The sequence below is a fragment of the Thunnus albacares genome, chromosome 8 (assembly GCF_914725855.1).
Source record: "Thunnus albacares chromosome 8, fThuAlb1.1, whole genome shotgun sequence".
NCBI classification, from domain to species: domain Eukaryota; kingdom Metazoa; phylum Chordata; class Actinopteri; order Scombriformes; family Scombridae; genus Thunnus; species Thunnus albacares.
The window spans coordinates 5,902,290-5,924,041 of record NC_058113.1 but is presented as its reverse complement, the minus strand read 5'-3'; the positions used below and the strand labels follow the sequence as shown (position 1 = coordinate 5,924,041).

Genomic DNA, 21,752 nt, shown 5'->3' with positions numbered 1-21,752 from the left:
GAGCTTGCATGCACATTTGTGTCTGTGTTCAGGTGTTTGTCTCATAAGGTGTCCCCGTATGAAGGCGTGATTGGAAAATAACCATCGGTTCACTGGTATCCAATATTTGTCATCTCTCTTACCGCAACCACGTGTCTGAGGTCAAAACTCTCCAGTAACTTGCTGCTGCTGTTTTATTTTCTCCCTATCATTAAGCAATCACAGTCTCTTTCTCTTCTCTCTCTTTCTCTCTATGTCCATATCTATCTTTTTTGCATGCATCATTCTCTTTTCCCCATTGTCTCTCTTATTTTTATGTTTTTTACCCATCTTCTGTAAATATGTCACATAAATATTACAGCATACTGTATGTAGGACAGGTACCGCCTGCCTCATTCTCAAATATTTTCCCAGGTCTTTTTTTTTTTTTTTCTTTTAAACATTCCTTCTGCTCCTCCCTGCTTATGGCAGTACTTCACAGTTCAGCAGTGTAATGTCTTTGGGCTGTTCGCTGACACATCTCTGGAGACAAACTTATACACTGGTAATATGGTCATGCAGGGCTAAGGCAAAGATGAAGAGATGGTGGAGAAATGTGTGTCTGACTTGCCTGGATGGAAGAATGGAGGATGGGATGAGGAAAGAAAGGGATTCCCCCTCATTAAAACCACTCCCAATTAGGGTGATTATTAAGAGTGCTGGCTGCTGCTGCTGGCTTTAACACCAGGATGCTGCGGTCAGCTGGGCTGTAAATGACGCATGGTGAGACAGAAGAGAATGCTTTGATATGCGTGTGTGTGTGTGTGTGTGTGTGTGTGTGTGTGTGTGTGTGTGTGTGCGTGTGTGTGTGTGTGTGTGTGTGTGTGTGAATTTTTTTCCACTTGTTCACCTGGGTGTGCACAAGTGTGCGTCTACATTTACATGTGTGTGTATGCAGACATTTGGTACATGTTTATGTACTCCAGATTATGTACGGTATGTATGCGTGTCTGCACTTCAGATACATCTGCTTGCGTCTCCTTTTACACTTATACGTGAATGAAAGATTCTCCATTTAACAAGCCAGTTTGGGAGTGCCCTCGTGCTGTCTAATAAATCCTAGCCATGAAAATAAACCTGATCTCCACACTTCAGCAAGTGATCTCTAACAGCTCTATCAGCACCGCAACACCAGAAGGTACTAGCAGGTAAACTGCCAACTTGTATCAACAATGTCTTTCCTTCGAGAAATGAGTCATCCTAGTATAATATTTCCCACACAATGATTTATACAAGAGAAGCCCTCTTTTATTGGAACCCCCCTGTTGTGTTATTTGGCTCTAATGTTGAATAAGATGTTCCTTAGTCAGTTTACCAAGCCTGGAAAGATGTTAAGTACTTGTGTGTATCATATCTTCATCATATCATAGCTAGCTCTCTCTCTGACACCCTCTGGTTCAGACTCTTCACACGCTCTCCCTCCCTCTATGTCTATGTCTATTTGTCTCCTCATTTATCACTTCCTCCCCCACTCCCTTCATATGCTTTTCCATCTCTCCCTCAAACCCCATCTATCCTGCTTTACCCCAAGTGAACCCTAAGCCACTGTAGTCAAAGTCTTTCCTCAAAGGGCTGTGATATAAGTAAGGAATGTTGTTGATATGTAAAAATACATCCATGCTCTCAGTTGGGACTTGGACGTGGATTTACCCTATCTGTCCAAATGAAATTGAGGTATTGGACAGACACACAAGGCATTACTTAGGAAATAAATACAATACAGAGCATGTTTTTTTCTTTTTGAGTGCCTGTAGATTTGTTAAAGGAGAAGCCAGTTTTTGATCATATACATTCACCATTGGGTTACTGATGTCATGTAATTAAATCTTCATGTTCTAGATGGCTACCCCTTGTTGTGTTTTAGAGATACAAGTGCTTATTACAGTGTTAACAAAAAACAAACAAAAATCACTGCTGTTAGATGATTAGTGATGTGAATGTTGTAATCAGAAAATATCTTTTAAGATGTCAGTCTACGTTCTTTTCAACTGTTGAAATTTCAAATATCACACAGTGAAATAATATGAATGGTATTTAAAGTCACTCCTTTTTCTTACCGTATATTTATGCATTGAAACAGGTGTGTCGCTGCTTTCTTTTACTTTCCCAGACTTACAGCCAAGCAGACGGGAGTGAGAATTTCTCAAGTTAAAAGGCACATTTAAAGAGCTGCCTCTCAGGGCATTATTAGTCATCCAGGGTTGAGGTTTCCAAATGGGCTGCTTCTGCTGAAGCTGTAACTGACCAGATCAGCCCTCCCATGTCAACGGCTAGTAAACGGGGTTTCAGTTTGCTGATTTAAGGGACCAAAAGGACAAGTACAGGATAGTCCGTGACCACAGTGACACATCTCTATTTAAATGGAAAGGACTATGTGAGGTTCTTTCAGCATGAGTGGGTGTTTGGCTCCTCTGTCTGGATCCCACCAGGACTTTCTCACGGTCATCTTGTTTGTTAAGCTTTTTGGTTTACCAAATCATAGAATCCGCGAGTTTGAACTTGAATCTATGCAAGACTGGTGAACCCATGACCCCAGAACACCTCTGTCACAGAGACACACAGCTATTCTTCCTATTAATTGATAATTGAACACTACCTTTTTTTCCAATCAGATCAACAAATTTAATTTGCGTGTAAAGATGTGTGGCAGGGATTTAAACACTTTTTTTTAGTCTCAGATGTTGGTAAATTCTTATCACTCTACAACCATGATACTCAGTCTAATTAAAAACTTCCTCTAGACATACCAGTCCTCTTAAAATCAGAGAACCTGTGTGTCTTAATAGGCTTATCAAATAAGAACACAAAGGCAGCAGTAGGAACAGATATGCACATAACTGTTAAAAAGGAAAAATAATACTCCCTTGTTACAGGGAGCCAAGCTTTTACTGTAGCTAATAACATCTGATGAGCACAATTGTTCAGTGGCCAGTAATGTGGTTGATGTAATTGTACTGTATATTTTGCTACTTTGATGTCACATAGCCAGACTGAGATAGTTGAACTTAGTTCAAAACCCAGCGGCAAGCATTCATGCAACTTGAGGTTGGATTGTTCATGCGTTTCAGTTAAATCTGGCTTGGTTACACCTGTATGCATGAACTGTGTTAGTTATTATCTATAATTAGAGGGATCAATATTTCACTTTCAAACTAGTATTGATTTTTGATGTTTTTCCTTTCTATGTGAACCCTCTCACTTATTTACTCCAAAGTGTAATCAATATATTAGTGACCAGTCGTGCTTTACCACAACCTATGTTATATATACAGTATCAATGACTCATCATTTTGACATATTATGTATCCTCAGTTGTCCTACTGTAGTTCCACCCTCTGCTGTACTTGTCATTTATTGTTATTCTTTCTGTCCTCCTAGATGGAGTTCAGGCTGCTTCTGTGCTGCTGGAGCTGCAAGATGTGTTAGTGAGAACAGGGCTGAAGGACCGAAGCCGTCTTCTGCTGGGGCCGTTCTCCTGCAGCACCTCCCTGGAGGCTCGGTGGTGTAGGCACAGCGGTAGCCCTGGACCTGAGCCTGGCCCCCCTAAACTGCTGCTGGACCTGAAGGGAGGCCTGCTGCAGGTTTGAATACCCATAAGATTAATTGAGCATCCTCTGTGACAAGATTTATCACCCAGCCCAGTTACAGTTTTAAGAGGTCAAGGTCAGATCAGCACCTCTGCACCTGGTTGGGACTGAGTGTTTTGCTCAAGGACACCCAAGGGTTTGAGCAAGGCACTTACAAGTACAAACTCAGCCTCTAATCACAAGGCAACGCTGCTGCACACTTAAAAAAAGGGCCTTTGGTTTCCAAATTAATAATTATACTCATAGGCTGACACCCACGGGCGCAGCTCATCTCAGTCTCAGCACTCCTCTTAAATCTGCTCTTCCTCTTCAATTCTGCCATAGCCTCTGTCCTCTTTGCAGTTGAGGTGTTGACAGCAGAAATTGCATGCTGTAATTCCACTGTAGATTTGAATCACATCTGCTGGTTAAATGGTGGAATATTGTAAGACTATTTTTAGGGGAGTTATATCTTACAGTATATGTGCCTTTTTTCCTGGGAGAAGTTACATAATGTCCACACTGAAAAGTCCCTTTTTCAATGTGACTAACTGAATGCGTTAATGCTAATGTATTTATTCCACATTACAAGTTCAGGGGGAACCCCCACCCCAACCCCCCTATTTTCAATAGTTCCCTTAATGCTTTTATTGCGTGCCCATTAACAGAAACATCACTCGCAAGTCAACACTTAATACGTAATCATACATTTCCCTCTGAAAATATTGGCATTTGTGGTGTTTTAATCAAGTGCTGTACAAAAACCACCGGAATTCCTTCCGATTTCCTTCTTCTCGTGTTCTCTTTCCAAAAACCTGAAAAAAACTCCCCAAATTTTCCTGTTTTTAGAGTTTAGTCATAACCCACCCTTGCAAGTTAGTGAGTAGCAGGCAGGCAGCTCCATGTGTGAAGAGTTTTTGACTCAGAGATTCCTGGTTCTTAGTCCAAACCCCAGGCAAACCCGCTTTGATGGAGCACGGGAAGGGGAATGCCGCGGGTAAGTAAGGAGGATGTTAGGTTATGTTGGGTAATGTTAGTAAGGATGTGAAGAGGTGATGACAAGGGTAAGCTTACTGCCCCTCTTCCTGTTTTGGAAAAGAAAGTTGAATAATTGTCGATGTAGGTATTTATGTATAAGCTGTGAGTCTGTGTCACTATCCAGCTTTTATTTATCACTGTTTCTGTTCTTTAGCTCTCTCTCTACTTCCTCTAAGTTCCTTGTTTTCTTTCCATCCCTACATCTCGCTGTGCCTTGATTTCACCCTCTCTCCCTCTGTCTTGACAGGTGTTTTGGGGCCAAGAACATCTGAACTGCCTCAAGCTGGTGGAGGAGCACCTACAGGCGTATCTCCACCTTCAGAAAGGGGATTCAACTGATAGCTTTTTGAAAGGCAAAGCCTGCCACACCCAACCACCTCCCTCCCCGGGTTCTCCCTCTCCTCGGACAGAGCACAGCTCTGATGACCTGCGCACAGGACATTTTCAGTACATCCAGGACTCAGGTGAATGTTACATGCTGATCTTGTGTGGATATGGACCGATATGGACAGACTTAAATCTAAATATAGCAACGGTTACAATACACTAAATTCTATTTGAACTTTGCATTTCTCAGAACAGCACCTCAGTAGATGTTCAGAAGCCCAAACTTGCACAGGTTGATTGCCCTTGGTGTTTGCTTTATCATCTTGCATTCATAGCAGCAATTTCAAACAGAACAAAATAGCTTCTTAAGGAGAATTATCCTGGACTGGGAGTAAAATGATATTACCTGTTATAGATTCTCCTGATTATTTCTTGACAAAGTTTTTAAAATGGATGGAAAGGTGGTAAACTGGTCGCTAGATCCATAGGATGGACAGAATCAATAGTCCACCATTTATGAACACCTATTAGGTTTGTACTAACTAAAAACAGAACCTTTTTACCAAAGTGAGATGTCACTTTAAGATACACATCGGTTTAAATCAAAGTCAGATCAAAGCCCTCTGTGGAAAGGAGTTTCATCGGACATGTCTGCCTGGTTCCACTCTTGAGTAACATGCTGTTTATTCCCTCTCTTTGTGCTTTGTGTGTGCTGTCCTCTACGTGCACACACACAGACACACACAGGAACATTATACACAGAGGATCAAACTTCTCTCTGGCTGTAGACCAGCCGTCCACTCTGTCAGCTGTGGTTGAGTCTTTGTTTGTTGCACTGTTCCACTGGTCTTTGATGCATTTAATATGCTGGCTGAAGCAGGAGAACGTACAGTAGTGAACTAGAACAGAGAGGACAATCTGTCGGCAACATGTTGTCAACAGCCAGGGAAAATCAGGCCCCGAAGTAAAGAGAATGGCGAGTGGCCCCCCGGGGCCTGACACAGGGATGGATAGGATAGATGGACAGAGGAGGAGATGAAAGATGGATGGAGAGAGGAGTAGAAGGAATCTGTCTTTCTCCCTCACTTTCTCTACATTCAAGCTAATGCTAATGAAAGCAAAACCTCATGAAATTGTCTAGGTTTTCTTTTCTTTCATCTCCCTGTTTGCAAAAGAACAATACACTGTCCACCTTCAAGTGAGCATCACACAGATTCACATAAAAGGAAAAATTAGCCAAAGTCAAGATTTCACTGCCCCTTGAAATGTGCTTTTTGCAAAGAGAGTCTCAGTGTTTGTACCCCCAAGGGCCAAACAAAGCAGCCGTTCTCTGCCTGACTGTTTTTTTCAAATAAACATTTTTCCAAAGGACTTGAATCCCAAACAGCAGCCACAACTTAAGTCAAACACCACTCAGAAGTTTAGATCCAGTGTTATCCAGCTTTTGCAGGTGCTTGGCATGGTTCAGTCAATGACTGTTTACTCAATAGCAAAAATGTTTACTCAGCCACTTTATTTATATACGGCCTCTTACGCATATAAACATTCTGAAAGCATGGAAACATCTACAGTGCTCTTTTAGGAAATAGTGTTTTGTAGGCTTCAGATTCCATAGTAGAAATAACCCTATAAGCATCACTGCAACAAAGATGTATGCAGTTCTTTTGCCATGAAAGGTGAATACGTAATGTGAAAAGAATGATACAATATTATACACCCACATTAGAGAACATCAGAATTTTAATCACATTTATTTAAACCTCTGTTTTTCTGTTTCTTTCCCAAGCATCTGAAAATGTTTGAGGGGGCCAATAAAGGCTTTTTGTTTTGGAATTTTGTGTAGCGGTGGGTTTTTATGGTACCAGAAATAAGAATGCAGCACAGTCAACTAGTAATCTATCTTAAAATATAAAATTCATGGATTCTTTCCTATTCATCCTCTGCTTTTAAATCAGTCAGCTGCAGTATAACGCTTTATTTTTCTCCTCTACCTTTCTCTTTCCTTATTTTCCTTTCCACTGTGCTCCTCGCCTCATTTTCTTACTCTCTTATCCCCTCACCATATGTTTTCCCTCTATGGCTTTTATGTCTTCCTGCAAAGCACAGTACAAGCCTTGCTTTTATATCACTGACAGATTAAATTGAAGTTACTCTGATATTATTGTTCTTCTCTCCTCGCAGCTTCCCAGAGACAGCCAGGACCCCATGAGGTGGTGTTCTACAGCGAGACAGAGGACAGCCCGGGGGTGATGCTGTGGAGGTACCCTGAGCCACGTGTCCTTACCTTTGTCAGGATAACCCCTGTCCCTTTCAACACCACAGAAGACCCGGAGATCAGCACAGCCGACTTAGGGGACGCCTTACAGGTAGAAATGAACACACATCATCTTGATTTTAGAAACAAATACCACAATGTAGGTTACTACCACACATACCGCAGCTATTGATAAATACACAGCTTTCGAGGTTCAACTGTTTCAAACTGCCCAAACTACATCCAGGTGCTTCTCTTCTCTTTGAAAAGAGTGACACTGTGTTATGCATCCACATGTTTTAATTTATTACATCGCTTGTATCAAGATGTGTTAGTGGTCTTACGATCCTGCTGCTAGGAAGAAGGTGGAAGAGGAATACGATGAGAAAAGAATCCACACATCCCTCTCACTGCTCCCTGCTTAACATCACCTGCAATGAAAGAGAAATAAACTGTCTTAGAGCTGGGCTGTGTGCCATTATGATTCCCATGATATGAGTCATGAGAACTCCCATACCCGCCATGTTATTGAATGACAGAGACCCCTGCTGTCCTTCCAAACATGTAATACATGGTCAGACAGCTGTGGAAGTCATCTGGCATGCTCTGGTGTGAAAACCAGGTGTCTTCAACCCCAGATGAGGTTATATTTTGGCAGACTGTAGCAGCTACTGAGTCTGCAGGGCCTCAGTGGGGGACAGGACATCCCACCTTTCTTTCTATCACTCATCCTCCGCATTTCTATCTCCTCCTTCACTTTCCAGCTTGATCATCATAGTCAAAGTCACATGCTTTTGAATCCTCCTCCAACTGGAGCAGAGTATGCTATTTTGGGGTAAAATTGCCTGACAATATCATATCTATAGTCACTTGGAGGCTTATTTTTTGACCTAACTTTATTATTATTATTAAAATTATTATTATGTTCTATAAAACATGACTCATTTCTTATTCACAGCATTATCACAGATTAATTTCATATTTTTTTTTAATTTTAAGTGACATTAACTGATCCTTCCTTTTCCAATAGTAAGTTTTTATTACATTTTCATTACATTTTCATTTAGAGGGAGTTTTTATTACATTTTTATATTAAATTCATCAGTTGTTACAGGCTTTAGGGTTAATATACCTTCCCTCTTCTTTCTTGTTCTTTCCTCCATCTGCAGCAGAAGTTTCTCATCTTCCCATATCCTCCCTTTATCTCTCAGATTTCTTCCTGGACTCCCACAATCCTTTCACCTACAGTACAGATGTTTTCTTCTGTTTGTTAGTTGTGCCGGCCCAGGAGAGGCAAGATATTGGAAGGTGCTGCAGATGTTTGACTTCCCAACGAGGCCCCACAGCTGTAAAGTCTGTAATGACCAAAACTCCAAAGCCTCTAGCTGATTAGCCCCATATTGAGTTACAGTAGGGAACCAAGGGAGCTGATGTGTGTAGAGGAGGGAGCGCCAGAGGAACAGGCAGTGATAGACGGAGTTGGTATAGGGAGACGCTGGTTAATGGAAGTACATTGACAGGAAGGAAGAGAGGGAAGATAGAGAGAGAAACAGTGATGGAATGAGTGGAGATAGATAGTCACACAGGGAGGTGTTGTCTTCTGTGATGCTTACAGGAGCCTCTGTGTAAAGGAATCTGTGTGAAAATACACTTTCTTTCGTCCAAGGGGGAGAGAGGTGATTCTTCACCAGCTGATGAGACGAACGGCTTATGAAACCATGTGTCTGGTCTGACAGGAGATGCACCAAGCTGATATTCCAGCACAGCACCTCACATACACACACATACAGTGCATCTACAGATATTTAGTCACACACTAAAAACAAACACATTGACAGAAGAGATCACATTATTCACATGTATTCCCAAACTATCATAACACACATGAGGCCCTATTTTAATCACGTGGCAGAGTGACTTTGCGCCAGAAACTAAGATGTCTATTCTCAGCACAACTTCTAAGACCGAGTTTTCACCATAGTCCCAAAAGCTCGCTTTGTGCTGCCTCATTTGAATGAACCTTTCACCTGTTTCCACCTCTCCTCCCAACTGTGTAGCGTGTGTGCTGCTCTGGGCACCAAAATACCACGTAGACAAGCAAAGCCATGTGCGTGCGTGTGCATAAAAACGGACTCCTGTGACTACGGACATATTGGTGTGTGTGAGCGTGTAATACACAGCAGGAGATGTGGATCCTGTGGTTGATGAATATGTAGTTTCCACATCTTCCACTCCTCTCCTCCTGTCATCTGGCACGGTCCTGTCTCTTCTGACAAGTCTGTTAAAAGGAATCAGGTGATGTGCTTTCAAATGGTGGACGTGGTGAAAAGATGAGGCTCCGAGCACCCAGCTATTACTGAAACCGCTTCATGTGGGAATGAAATGCAGCAGGGTGAGATAGTGCCTCTTTGGAGAAAAGCAGTAGGAGTCTAGGATTTTTAATAGGAGCTATTTGTATTGACATCTAAAAAAAATAGTCTAAACAGTTGTACATTATTAGCCTCTATTTCAAAGAGAAATGCAACTTGCACTGGCACAGCTTGCCATGAAGAGAGTTATGAGTCAGTGTGTCTCCTAACTTTGCTGCTTGTGTTAACTACTGTATGACATCCATGTAAATGCTGGCCAGCAGGCCCTGCGGCAGCCGTGTCTGTAATAGAAAACGTGGATGGCTATAGCAATGGGCTTGTTCAACAAAGGTACTGTTGGTAACATTTATGAAAAACATCAAGTAGAAAGTGTAGATGTTAAACTGGTTTAAATCCATTGTTGAAAGCTACTCTGATGCATTTTGTCAACACTGCTAAAAACAGTATCATGTATCATGGACTTTTTGAAAGAGGTGATTGTGAAGTAATTATAAGACATTGGATCCATTTACTGATATGTTACACAGTCCTACTTACCTCATATTTTTGTCCAAACACGCATTAAGCCAGTTGTGTGTGAGCAGAAGGGTTGGGTTTGTGGGGGTTATTTGAACAGGACCCCTTGGTCATCAGCCAAAGTCATTGTGAGCCCAGATGTAATTGATTTCAGCCTCTGGCAGACAATTTATTTAGCTTTCCTTCATGCAAAACTTCAGAAGTCTCAATTAATTCATTCTTTATTTCTCCCAAGACCAGAAAGAAAGTCCAGCTACAGAGAACGGAAATGCAGCCATAAAAATCCGAAAAACAGTAATGGTTCAGTTTCTGTTCCAAAGGAATTTCATTTACTTCACATCTAGACTGTACAGAGAGAGAGCGGGAAAGAGAAAGAAGGCAGTCATAATTTCTCAGGCCTCTAAAATTACCATGTGGCCACACGGAGATGGAGGCTGATAGATTTTGAGAAATGGAAAGTGAGAGGCATAGGGAAAGAAAAAGAAATAAGGAGGAAAGAGGGAGTGATAGTTAGCATTGAGATGTCTTGTCATTCCTCTCGGTCATGTAGACAGTAATGTTTTTCCAATTAGGGCGGTTTACCAGCAGGTGGAGGGATAAAAAGATTGCAGGTGAATAAAATACAATCCATATTTTATCTATCTCCTCCTTCTATTCCTCCTCCTCTTCTCTCTCCTCTCCCTACTTTTGTCACACTCCCCCCTCCTCCTCTCTTTTACTCCCTTTCTCCACCCTTCTGAATAGATGAAGGTCGGGGTGGGGGGGGTGGGGGGGTGCAGGGGGGAATGGTTCCAGCAATGAGCCATGCTGCTCGCTTGTCCCCAGAGCAGATCATATTTATAAAATCAAGATTTCCTGCATTTAAATAGTTGTGGTTTCCCAACTGGTTCCAGTATCTCGAAGGGGGAATTCAAACCTCCTTCCATTACTCAAAGTCAAATTGCTGCCCGCGCTGTTTTTACACACAGTACTAGGGGAGCATTAGAGTGATTTTGGAGGGGGGGGCGGCTGAAAAACGACAGATCCCCAATGGAGCATCCGCAGGTTCCCACCTGTAGAGGGCCCAAGTGATGAAGAGACTGACGGAGAGAGGAAGGTGACTCATTCTCACTTTCTCACCACCGTGTGGTCCAGTTCTCTGAATCATAAGCAGGTGTCCTTACTGCTCTTTTTCCATCCCCCTCGTTTGTCTTCCCCTCCTTCTGCCTCTCTGTGGGGTTCTGAAGCCTGAGAAACACGGAGTAAACACAGGAGCTATGATTCAGCCTGACCCCAGCTCAGGAGAGCACGAGGAGGATAGTATGTTAAAGTGGAGAGCAACAACTTGAGGTCAGCCTCAGCGTATAGTAAAACAAATGGAGCACATTCACATCTGCCTTATTCCCATGCCATACAAACGTATAAATTTGATCATCCACTCCCTGTTTGAGGCAGTTGCCCAAATCGCTCTGACTTTTTTAGACAAACATCACACCATCTGCTCCCCTGCTGTTGCTTTCGTGCATGGCACTGTGGGATAGCCTTTCATGTCCCAGCAGGCCTCTGCACTGCCATCATGGCTCTGCTTGTCTGCGACCGATATTAAAGCTCTGTGGCCTGAGATGAACCAGCAACCTTCAGCCATAACCACTGCTGCAGCTGTTGTTTCTGTCATTGTTGTCATTATGAAAAACACAGGTCCACCATCAGCATCGCCTCCATGGCACACCCCTTTTTATTAATATACACTTAGTCTCCAATTAGTGAAAATATGCACTCTTTTGTCTAAATCAGTGTCAGTGGGGTATTTCACTTGAGAGCGACACATTGAACCAGAAAGAGCAGGAGTGTGTTTTAGCCAAGATAACTATTATTTTAGTGGGACAGCGCTCAAGTAGACCTGCATTAGTCACAGCTAATGCACTATAAAAATAAAAGACTGTCCATGTGGTTAATTTGATCTGGAGTTTTTACACCTCATCCACCAAAACTCCAGTCCCCTTTACGAGTTTGGCATTACAGAGGAAAAACAAAAAAAAAAAAAAAAAAAAAGTTTGGGCGCGAAGATCTCAGCATGGGCTTATTCCTGATTTTCCACACTGATTAATGTTAATGTATATTAGCCCACCTGAGACAGCACAGCGGGAGTCATTTTCAGAACAATTTTCATTACATCTCCTGAGTAAACATTTGCTCAAGCCGATGTCAATTCAATTTGTCTGCTGGCTGATAAGAGGTAGCAAGCAGTGGAATTTTTAGACATATAGGCATCAGTGAAATAACAGAAGACCTAATAGCAGTGTTGATATTGTTAATAAAAGTAATGGCAGACAAGGCTGTGGATGTCGGCAGCCGCAGCCTCAGAGAGAGCTAGGGGAGTCTTCAGTTGCAGAGACATATTTGAACTTTAGCAGTGATCACACCTGGGTCTATCATGGAAATTGAAATCATTTCTGTATGTTGTGTGTTTGCTTTAGTTTGCCTGCCTTTAATTAACCTTTTGAAAAACGTGATGGGTCAATCAGTCCCAGAAAAGTAACTCTATGCAGAATAGTAGTTTGCGGTTTGGCAGGAACAGAGGTGGGTGACAAGGATGGAAATCAGATCTGTATACACAATGCTGCCAACAGTCCTGGATGTAAATATATTTGTAAATAGTTTTGAATATTTAAACTACTTAAAAAGTCCTCAACATAGCTTTCCAGGCATTTGATCCATCTCCAAAATGGAACTTTAACTCAAAAATGAAGGTAACCCATCGGCTGATATTTTACCTTGAAGTCTAGCTGCCAGGCCCACTTTGTCTAGTGCTTGAGGGAAACACAGATTGGACCCATCCAGCCAAGGGAATGTCAGCTATTCAGGGTTACATGTTGTTTATCAGATAAGGTACACATACAATCAGGCAGCGGAAACTGACACTGCCCAGACTGTATCATGCACTCACATACATATGCACACCTGTGTATACACACATATGTATACACACATATTGTCTTTCATACATACGATTATACATAGTCTTCCTCTTGAACACATATACATAATCCATTTGACATATACACAGGTGCCTTGTCCTCCCACGTGCCAGTGCCAGAGGTTCAACTCAGCATAGCCAAAAAAATAATTTCATCTTTTTTTTCTTTTTCCATCATCTCTACAGCATTTTTTTTACTTATCAATTTAATCTCCACTCTCCTCTGAGGCCATGGCCACGAGTCAAGGAGAACATGACGCAAATTCAACCATGTAAATGTATTTGACTGTAGCATATATGTACCTTACATATTCGTTTCTGTATGCTGTCATGTGTATAAAGTATCACAGGTGAAAAAAACACCCTCTGTGTTTTAGTAACGCAGTTCTGGGAATTCTCTTTGGAGATTCAGTGTGTTTCCGCTCCGGTGGCTCGGTGTTGGGGTTGCGGGTGCACAAGTCTGTCAGGTACAATTATGAGAAGTTGATTCCAGGAAAACCTGTGTGGCATTTCATACATGATGTAAGCTACGGTTACCTCATCCATTCCTCTCTAACATTATAGCCCCACACATATAATTGTACGAACACACACTTTGTTCACGCTACTCTCTTCTCATATGTACACACACCAACTTTCTGACAGTTCCATGAGTTCAGTAATTGTTCTTGGGCACAATAGCTCCAGTAAACCATTGCATTGTCACAAACAAATGCACTTGCTAACCCATATAAACTACACATGCACACACACACTCATGCCTTACTGCCTGGCATCTTTCAGGTGTGCTGCTGAGAGCTCCCTGCCACTACTGATCCATCAGTAGCTGAGTTGTGCAGGTGGTCGAGGGAACCTGAGAACACGGTTTAGTTCACACAGGAGCACCAGACACATTTATGCTAATTTTGGCACAATGTGAGAGGAACAAATGGAGCCCTACCAGTCATCACATAATGTGAGAACTCTCACATAACCTGATTGTTATTCAGTGTGAGAAACAGCTCCAGGACTTCAAATGCTAATGGCTGTCTTATAGCATACAGTTGCCTGGTGTTTAGTTATGCTGTGGTCATGCAATGTTGTTATGGAGATGAGTTGTCGTCTTGCTGCGTTGGTGGTCTGCGGTCAAAGTGTTGTAGGTTTTTCCAACTAGACGAGAAATTAAAGATTGGTTCGTCTGAATAAAATTGAAGGTACCATAAAAATCACTTGCTCATTCCTTCTCTAAGGCAGGGATTCCCCGTGTCTTGAAAGGGTCAGTAAAGTATCAAACACTTGATGATTAGCAGACCACTGCAGTTGCCTAATACTTTATGTGTAACCGGGGGATCCACAGGACTGAAGTAGTATCTGTTGTGCAATAACAAAGCTTTACAGTAATCCTACTGTTGATGAGTAATCAGGGTTACACCGAGGGGGTTACAATAGTCTGTTTGTTTGGATTGGAGCCTCAAGTTAAAGTGATGAACAACTGATGGATACAATAGTAAGAATATCCACTAGTGTCCATCTGAAGAGCAGAGCAGACTAAGTGGGGGATATGAAAACACTCAGTAAAATGCTGTCATTTGATGGAGCAAAGCCACCAGCTTAAGCAAGGAATATCTGTGGGATCTACTGGTTGAAAACAGTATAATTTAAGTCTTCTGGCATGTTGCTGTGTTTTCAGATATATTCACTAGCAACAACAACCAGTGTTGTTTTTTAGTTAGTCTTTCAGTAGCAACTTTGCTTCAGTTGCTGCAGGGCTCAGTCTAACCCCATGAGGCAACTCAAATGAATGCAAAGAAGCACACTGGTTATGCAATGTCTTTGGAATTTAGTTATTATTGGCTAATGAGCAGAGGTTTGTACCATATTCACTTTGACTTTGACTATAATTCTTTAGCATTCTTTAACTTTAGTAGTCCTTACTTGAAACTGTTGCATAAGTAGGGGTGCTCCTGTGGCCTGGGGGCTGGGGTGCCGGCTGTGGGCCGCGGCATCCCTGGTTTGAGTTCAACTTTTGGTCCTTTGTTGCATATTTGTCTCCCTTGTTTCCTGGCTTTCTAGTGAAGTCATAGAATGCCTAAAAATATTCTGCATAAAGTAGTAATGGTGCCACAAGGCCTCAATCATATTGTCTACAGGACATATTATGAAAAAAATATTCTTAGTGTTTGCGATTTTGTCTTTTATGATGTTGATCTTCATCAGAGGGGTAGTTGCTTACCATTAAGGGAGCTTGAACCTGAGCTGAAGGACACCAATTACTACAGTATGTGATGCTGCTAGCCTCAGGAGGAGTAGATAGGGTGTATAGAAACCTAAATAAAATACATACTTGGGGGTTACATATGTAAGTTGTTTGCTGTGTCTTTCTTTCCAGGTACCATGCAGCCTGGAGTACTGGGACGAGCTCCAGCAGGCCTTTGTTCCATATCGGGAGTTCAGCCTGTCAGAGAGCAGTGCCTGCCAGCTGCAGCTGCCCAGCCTCAGCCTCACTGACCAGCAGAAGGAGCTGGTGGCCTCAGACCTGTGGAGAATTGTACTCAATAATAATGGAGAGGGAGGAGATGAGCAGAGGTGAAAGAATCTTCTATATTTTATCTTGTGCTGCTTTGTGTGCTTTCAAGTATGTGTTGTGTGCATGCCAGTACTCTGAAGCTTGTGTTTGAGAGCATGTGTATGCCTACAAGCAGATATGTGTGTGTGTGGATCTATAGTACGTGTGCCGTCCAGTGTGAGGGAAAGCAGAGAGAGAGAGCGCACCCAGGCCGCCGAGCACAAAGAGTTAGCAATGTGTCCCTCGCCCCACATCTGGTGTGCAGGAGCAGGGAGCGGGCTTGGAAGGCGTTCAGATCGGCCTAATGAGATTTCCCAGCACACCAAGTGCCTGTCAGGGCCCATCCGGATTCCATCCTGCTTACCTTGAGTGTATCTAATCGAGGGGAAGCTCACGGGAAGCTAGAGAAGTAAAAGCCCCCTTTGGGTTGGCTCATAAGTTCCTAGGCCTGGCCCTCATTGGGCTGGGTTGAATTGGGATGGGAAGGGATGGGTTGGACTGGGTCTGTCAAGCACTGTAACACCTCAAAGAGCTTGCTTTTACTCCCCTCTCCTTGCTACCACAGCTTCCTCTCTTCATCTCCCTAATATCTCACCCAGCAACTTCTTTTGTGTTTCACCCATTTTTTTTTCTTTGTCTTTTTCTCATTCCTTCCTCATCTTAATTTACCCATTTTTTCTCCTCTCTCTCCCCCATTTTTACTTCCTCCCGGGATTTAGGGAACTTTAAGTGGAAGAGAATTGCCAAGCCCACATTCTGTGTGGCTTAGAGAGCTCCAGAGGAGCAGAAAGGGAGGAATAAGAAAACATGTAAGAGAAGAAACAGAGAAAAAACTCTACAGTACCAGATACAGTGTAAAGCAAAATATACATCTGCGTTTCATTACAATCATACTCCAAACACTACATTTCCTTTATGTTTAAATTATTTGTCTTTTTTGATCAAAATTGATTCCCCTTTCCCTACTCACTCGTTTCATCTGCCTTACTTTAGTTTCCACCAGAAAAATAACTTGGCTGCCCTGCCAACTGGAAGTAATGAAAATTGTCAACATATGATGCTTATCTTTTTAAGGAGCACTCTGCTGCACCAGCGTTTTTCAGGTCTTGAGCGTTTCCTGCTGGAGTTTTTATGGTGGATCATGGTAGCAGCAAATTACAGAGCAAATGGTCATTCACTTCAATTACCTTCCATTCAGCATCATCAACCATGACATGCAATTAATGTCCATGGAGAGGTTCTCCTGGAAACTGCGGCAGTAATAATGTACCTTAAGTCACAGCCTCGGACAGCGAGGAGGCCCTCTCCACGTTGTTGTCTCTTTTCATTCCTTTTTTCTGATTAATTGTAGTGTTTGTTTCATTGTAGACTTCTGACGAGGATGTTGCACATTTGTAACTCACTGGGCAAGAGACAAAAGCATTCAGCTACAAATGAGCATCAGACAATTTTAATTAGTGAGTTGAATTTTTGTGGCTATTATTCCACAGCTGTGTCTGTATCTTTGATATTATAAAACAAGGTTTGATAGAAAAGCAATAACTGTTTACTAGTTTGCTGTCAAATACGGAATCACGGTCATATATTACTAATTTTTTCTCCACTATTGTTTCCATATGACATAATTTTTCGTTTTACTAGTGTCACAGGGTGCCTTCAGTTTGTGTTTTTACGCCTCTGCACCAGCGACAGCTGTGGCCAGAGGCATTATGTTTTCGGGTTGTCCTTCTGCCTGTGCATGCATATCTCAGGAACGACTGGAGGGAATTTCTTCAAATTTGGCACAAACATCCACTTGGACTCAAAGATAAACTGATCAGAATTTGGTGTTTAAAGGTCAAAGGCCAAGGTCACTGTGACCTCTCAAACACGTTTTTGGCCATAACTCAAGAATATATATGTTAATTAAATGTCTAATAGGATAAATGATGAAGTGATGACATTTTATATCCAAAAGGTCAAAGGTCAACTTCACTGTGACATCATAATGTTCTGCAAACATATTTTTCTGGCCATTATTCAACTCTATAACTGAGGAACAGAAGGGGAGATTGAGACCATAATTCACATTTGGTCGGACACTGAATTGATGACACTAATCTTGGGTGTCCACCTTGAAACTGTGGTGATTGTTTAGATCTTCTGTGCTGCCGGGTTGAAGATGTGTGTGAAGCATCCACATTTTAGAATTTGTAGCTACTTTGCAGCAACATCCGTATCTGAAGCATCGTCTACTATCATGGCTACAACTTTGTCTTCTATCAGAATCAGTTTTATTGGCCAAGCATGTGAACACATAAGGAAAATACACTCAATGCCTTTTATTAAATTCTTTCAAAATCTTCACTACAAATATTATATGAGTCTGGACAGACATAGATGTAAACTGGAACTTGACTGGTTGGCAGAGGCTTTCAACCATGAGGCGGGATTTCTTTATTTTTTTAGCACTTCAAGTGTTTTTAATGTTTTGCAATCTGCAATCTGTAACTGTTGTCTGCTGGATCTCCTCTTCCCTCCAGTTCGGATAGTGAGTGTGGCTCCCAGCTGCCCTGTGATCAGTTGGTATCTCCAATGGCATTGGCAGCCTGCACCCGTGTGGACTCCTGCTTTGCACCCTGGTTTGTCCCTTCCCTGGGCGTGTCCCTGCAGGTAGCACAGATGGAAGTTCACCTCTGCCACCATCTAGAGCAGCTGGGCACAGGTAGGACACACAATACCCAGTCACGCTACATCATGCACAGGGAGCTGATTTAGCCAGAATAACTGCCTTCCAAGTCTGAATAGTTAAAAGTTTATAAGGAGAACTTGTAAGTTAAAATGACTCAAAATTGTATTTTTCTTTTATTGGTGGAAAAAAAAGTTCCTCTCTTTATGTGTTCAATGTGGATCATAGTAGCAGCAAATTTACACAGCAAATGGCCATTCACTTTAATTACATTACATTCAACAACATCATCAGCTGTTAATTTCCACGGTGAACATCACCTGGAAACTGTGACAATAATTGTCTCCATTCTAAAAATCATTAATAGTAATCAATGATAGTCTATAATAACCTTGTATTTGATTACCTGAGTCCATCTATGACTTTAAGACAGCTCAAAACACACTTTTACTCACAACAGTGGATTCACTGTATTGCGTTTGAGACACTGTATAATGAATTTGACTTAACCTGACTCAGACCCATTGTCTTAGATGACGAGAATGTTATTCCTATTTGTTCTAAAAACAAAAAGAGAGAATCTTTAGGTTTTTTGATTATCAGGAGGAAATTCCCAAAATTATGTGATATTTAGATTACCTCTTAACAGTCTAGTCTTTAAACACAGATACTGTGTCTCATTCTTCCAGTTCCATCTCGACGACTTCGTCCCTTCCTGCCAGACAGGAAGTTGCCTCAGGAACAGGAGTTCATGGTTATTGGTGCCCGGGAGCCGCGGGTCTTCTTGCGCCAGTGGAGCAATGGACCACGCCACTGTCAGGAGTTCAGCTTTTCCACCCAGCTGGATTGCAAGCTGCTGGAGTATCGAAACCTAACACACCTTCAGCTCCTCCAGCCCTGTCTACTACAGGTACAGCTGAGCTGTTCATATTGTCTTTATTTCTGTCCAAATAATGAGACCCGCAGCTTTCCTTGTGAGAAAATGTATTGTTTGGGAAATGTCAAACAGTTCATAGAGCTTTTCATGTCTTGTGTGTTTCAGGGCCAGGCTACAGCCACTTGCTGCCCCCAGAACACCATGTTGGATGCAAATGTGTTTGTTGATCCAGTGTTCCTCAATATCAGCCAATATGCCATCCACACGCTGGACACTGCCCTGCACAGCTGGCAAAAGGTGACAAAGCGCTTAGAGCTGTAGAAACAGCAACATACTTTATATTAAACCTCACTCCAAATAATACAATAAAGTATAAACTCTGTGACTTAATATACAAACATCAGGCACATTGTTTAACATACTGTACATCACTGGTATGGCATTGTAAGCTTTGTGGTAATGTAGGTAGGGGATTTCCTCACGTGTAGCTAATTCCTGAAGCAAAAGAGTTTATTTCTCACATGAAAACATACAAAGGCGACGTCCATATAACTTGAAGTGCTTTTTAAGTGACCCAAACACTCAGTAATATGTTCATTTCAATTGCAGTGTGTTTGAGGATGTTCAATTGTACATTTTGCTTTACATACATACATTTCAACAGTGGGATGCATTCAGACATTTGAGGCAACAAGGGATTTTCCCTATTGTTTGATCGCTAGCACTTGCATGCAGCCATTATAAAAGGAGCAGGGGCCTAGTAAATCTGTAGAGGAAATCCCTAGAAAATGTATGTTCTTTTACAGAATATGCTGAAAGACAGTCTTCTGTCCCAGATGGAGTATCAGCTAAACAAACTCACAACAAAGTAGAGTTTCACGAGAATAGTTTTGGTTCTACGCCAGTAGTAATAAAATTTGCAAGATGGAACTGCCTTTTCGGTTTGCTGTAAACTCTGACTAAGAGGCTACAATGTGTCTGTTCTTGGGCTTCTAGCGCTATGGTCCTCGTCATCTCTCAGTTCTCAGCTCTCAGCACTGCCTCTGGTAGCCAGGATACTTGTGTATGAAGTTATGCCCATGAAAACACGGTAAAACTTGAGTGATGACACCTGCCAAGCCTTCATCTGGCCCAGGTCCTCCACCCACTTGTCTACTGCATATACACGCGCGCGCACGCACACACACACACCGGCCTTTCTGGCTTTGTATGCCCTATCATGGCTCTGCTCAGCTCAGCTGTGGCTGTGCTGACTCATATACTGGCCTCTGGAGACGTGAGGTACTCTCATGGTTTTACATGCATACAGACTCTCACTGCCAGGTGAGCAATAATAGCTTGTGTTTTTCTAGGAACAGCTGTGCTCTTTTACCTGTGGAAAATAAAATTAAACAAGCTGTATAGAAAATCTACTATAAATGATTATTCTGGCTAGTGGTTTAATACCTTTGTTTTCACTCAGTGGCATCATTGACTCATCAAAAGCTCTAACTGACCGTGTTGGATGATGGGTCATATTTGACCCTTGGCTTCATCTTTACATCATTTAGTGCAAGCTAGCGAATTTTCCCTATTTCTGCTGGTTAATTTAGCCATAAATAAGACTCTAGAGCGATGGTGGTGTTGTAATGAAAGGTCATATTGCAGCTTTACTGTAGTGTTTTGGACATGTTGGTATCCATGGTGGGCTTTACCCAACATGCCAAACATGATTAGTTGGTCATATCCTGTCAGGCAAAGCTTTTCTGATACTGATTGGGTGATATGTTTGGCTTTTTGGATGCCAACTTGGCCCAGTAACTTGAACCCAAAATAGAGGCACACAATGTGTATTCACAGAAACACACACATTCGAGGTATGTTATACAGAAACAGAATACCATTCTCCCTTTTTATACACTGTGCAGTAATGGCCTTTTAGACAGATATATGCACACTCAAACAGAAACCCTGAAGGCTGCATTAACATGTTCATTGGGGCTTGATTCATGAAATAATTAAGCCTGCTATATTGTCTTGATTGGTCTAAACAGCAGCAGCCTTGTAACTTGTACTGAACCTTTTAACTACCTCCAGCCTTCACCACTTTGCTGAACACAAGGGAAAAACACACCATAATTATAAGGCAAATGTGCTGCATGTGGGTACGGTAGTTCTGGATTGAGGGGTAGAGAGAGGTCAAGTACAAAAGGCTGATCCTTCACAAAATCAAACAAAATCTTAAATATTTGGTCCACTTCAGAAGAAGTTGTGAACAATTAAATCATGGAATATTGTTTCCTTTTTGGCGGTTTTCACTGAAAGTAAATCTTGTACGTGGTGAGAAAACCTTATATGGGTACGATTAAGCACAAGTCAGTCCCACAACACCACCAGACAACTTGACAAGTTGTCTGGTGGTGTTGTGGTGTACGATACGGATGGATGTAAAGGCCTGCCCATTGAAGCTGAAATGTATCTTTGATCTAATAGAGGCTTACATTCCAGACACACACATGCACACATTGTCCATGCATAGAAAAACTTGATCCTAATTGAAAACGTAATCAGAAACAGTTGGAAATGTTAACAGGCTCTGTCCTTCCGCAACAGAAGGATGTATCCTAACGTGTGTAATT

General features: G+C 42.0%; 1 protein-coding gene across 4 annotated transcripts in view; it reads left to right on the top strand.

Annotated features, from left to right (window-relative positions):
- LOC122986693 (vacuolar protein sorting-associated protein 13B-like) overlaps window positions 1–21,752 on the top strand; it is a 342,876-nt gene that overhangs the window by 268,804 nt on the left and 52,320 nt on the right. For all 4 annotated transcript variants that reach the window (XM_044358002.1, XM_044358001.1, XM_044358004.1 and 1 more), the window contains 7 exons: window positions 3,397–3,599; window positions 4,870–5,086; window positions 7,131–7,315; window positions 15,413–15,609; window positions 18,112–18,293; window positions 18,947–19,167; window positions 19,300–19,431. In XM_044358002.1, the coding sequence (XP_044213937.1) occupies window positions 3,397–3,599; window positions 4,870–5,086; window positions 7,131–7,315; window positions 15,413–15,609; window positions 18,112–18,293; window positions 18,947–19,167; window positions 19,300–19,431 (1,337 nt within the window). The remainder of the gene's footprint in view (window positions 1–3,396; window positions 3,600–4,869; window positions 5,087–7,130; window positions 7,316–15,412; window positions 15,610–18,111; window positions 18,294–18,946; window positions 19,168–19,299; window positions 19,432–21,752) is intronic.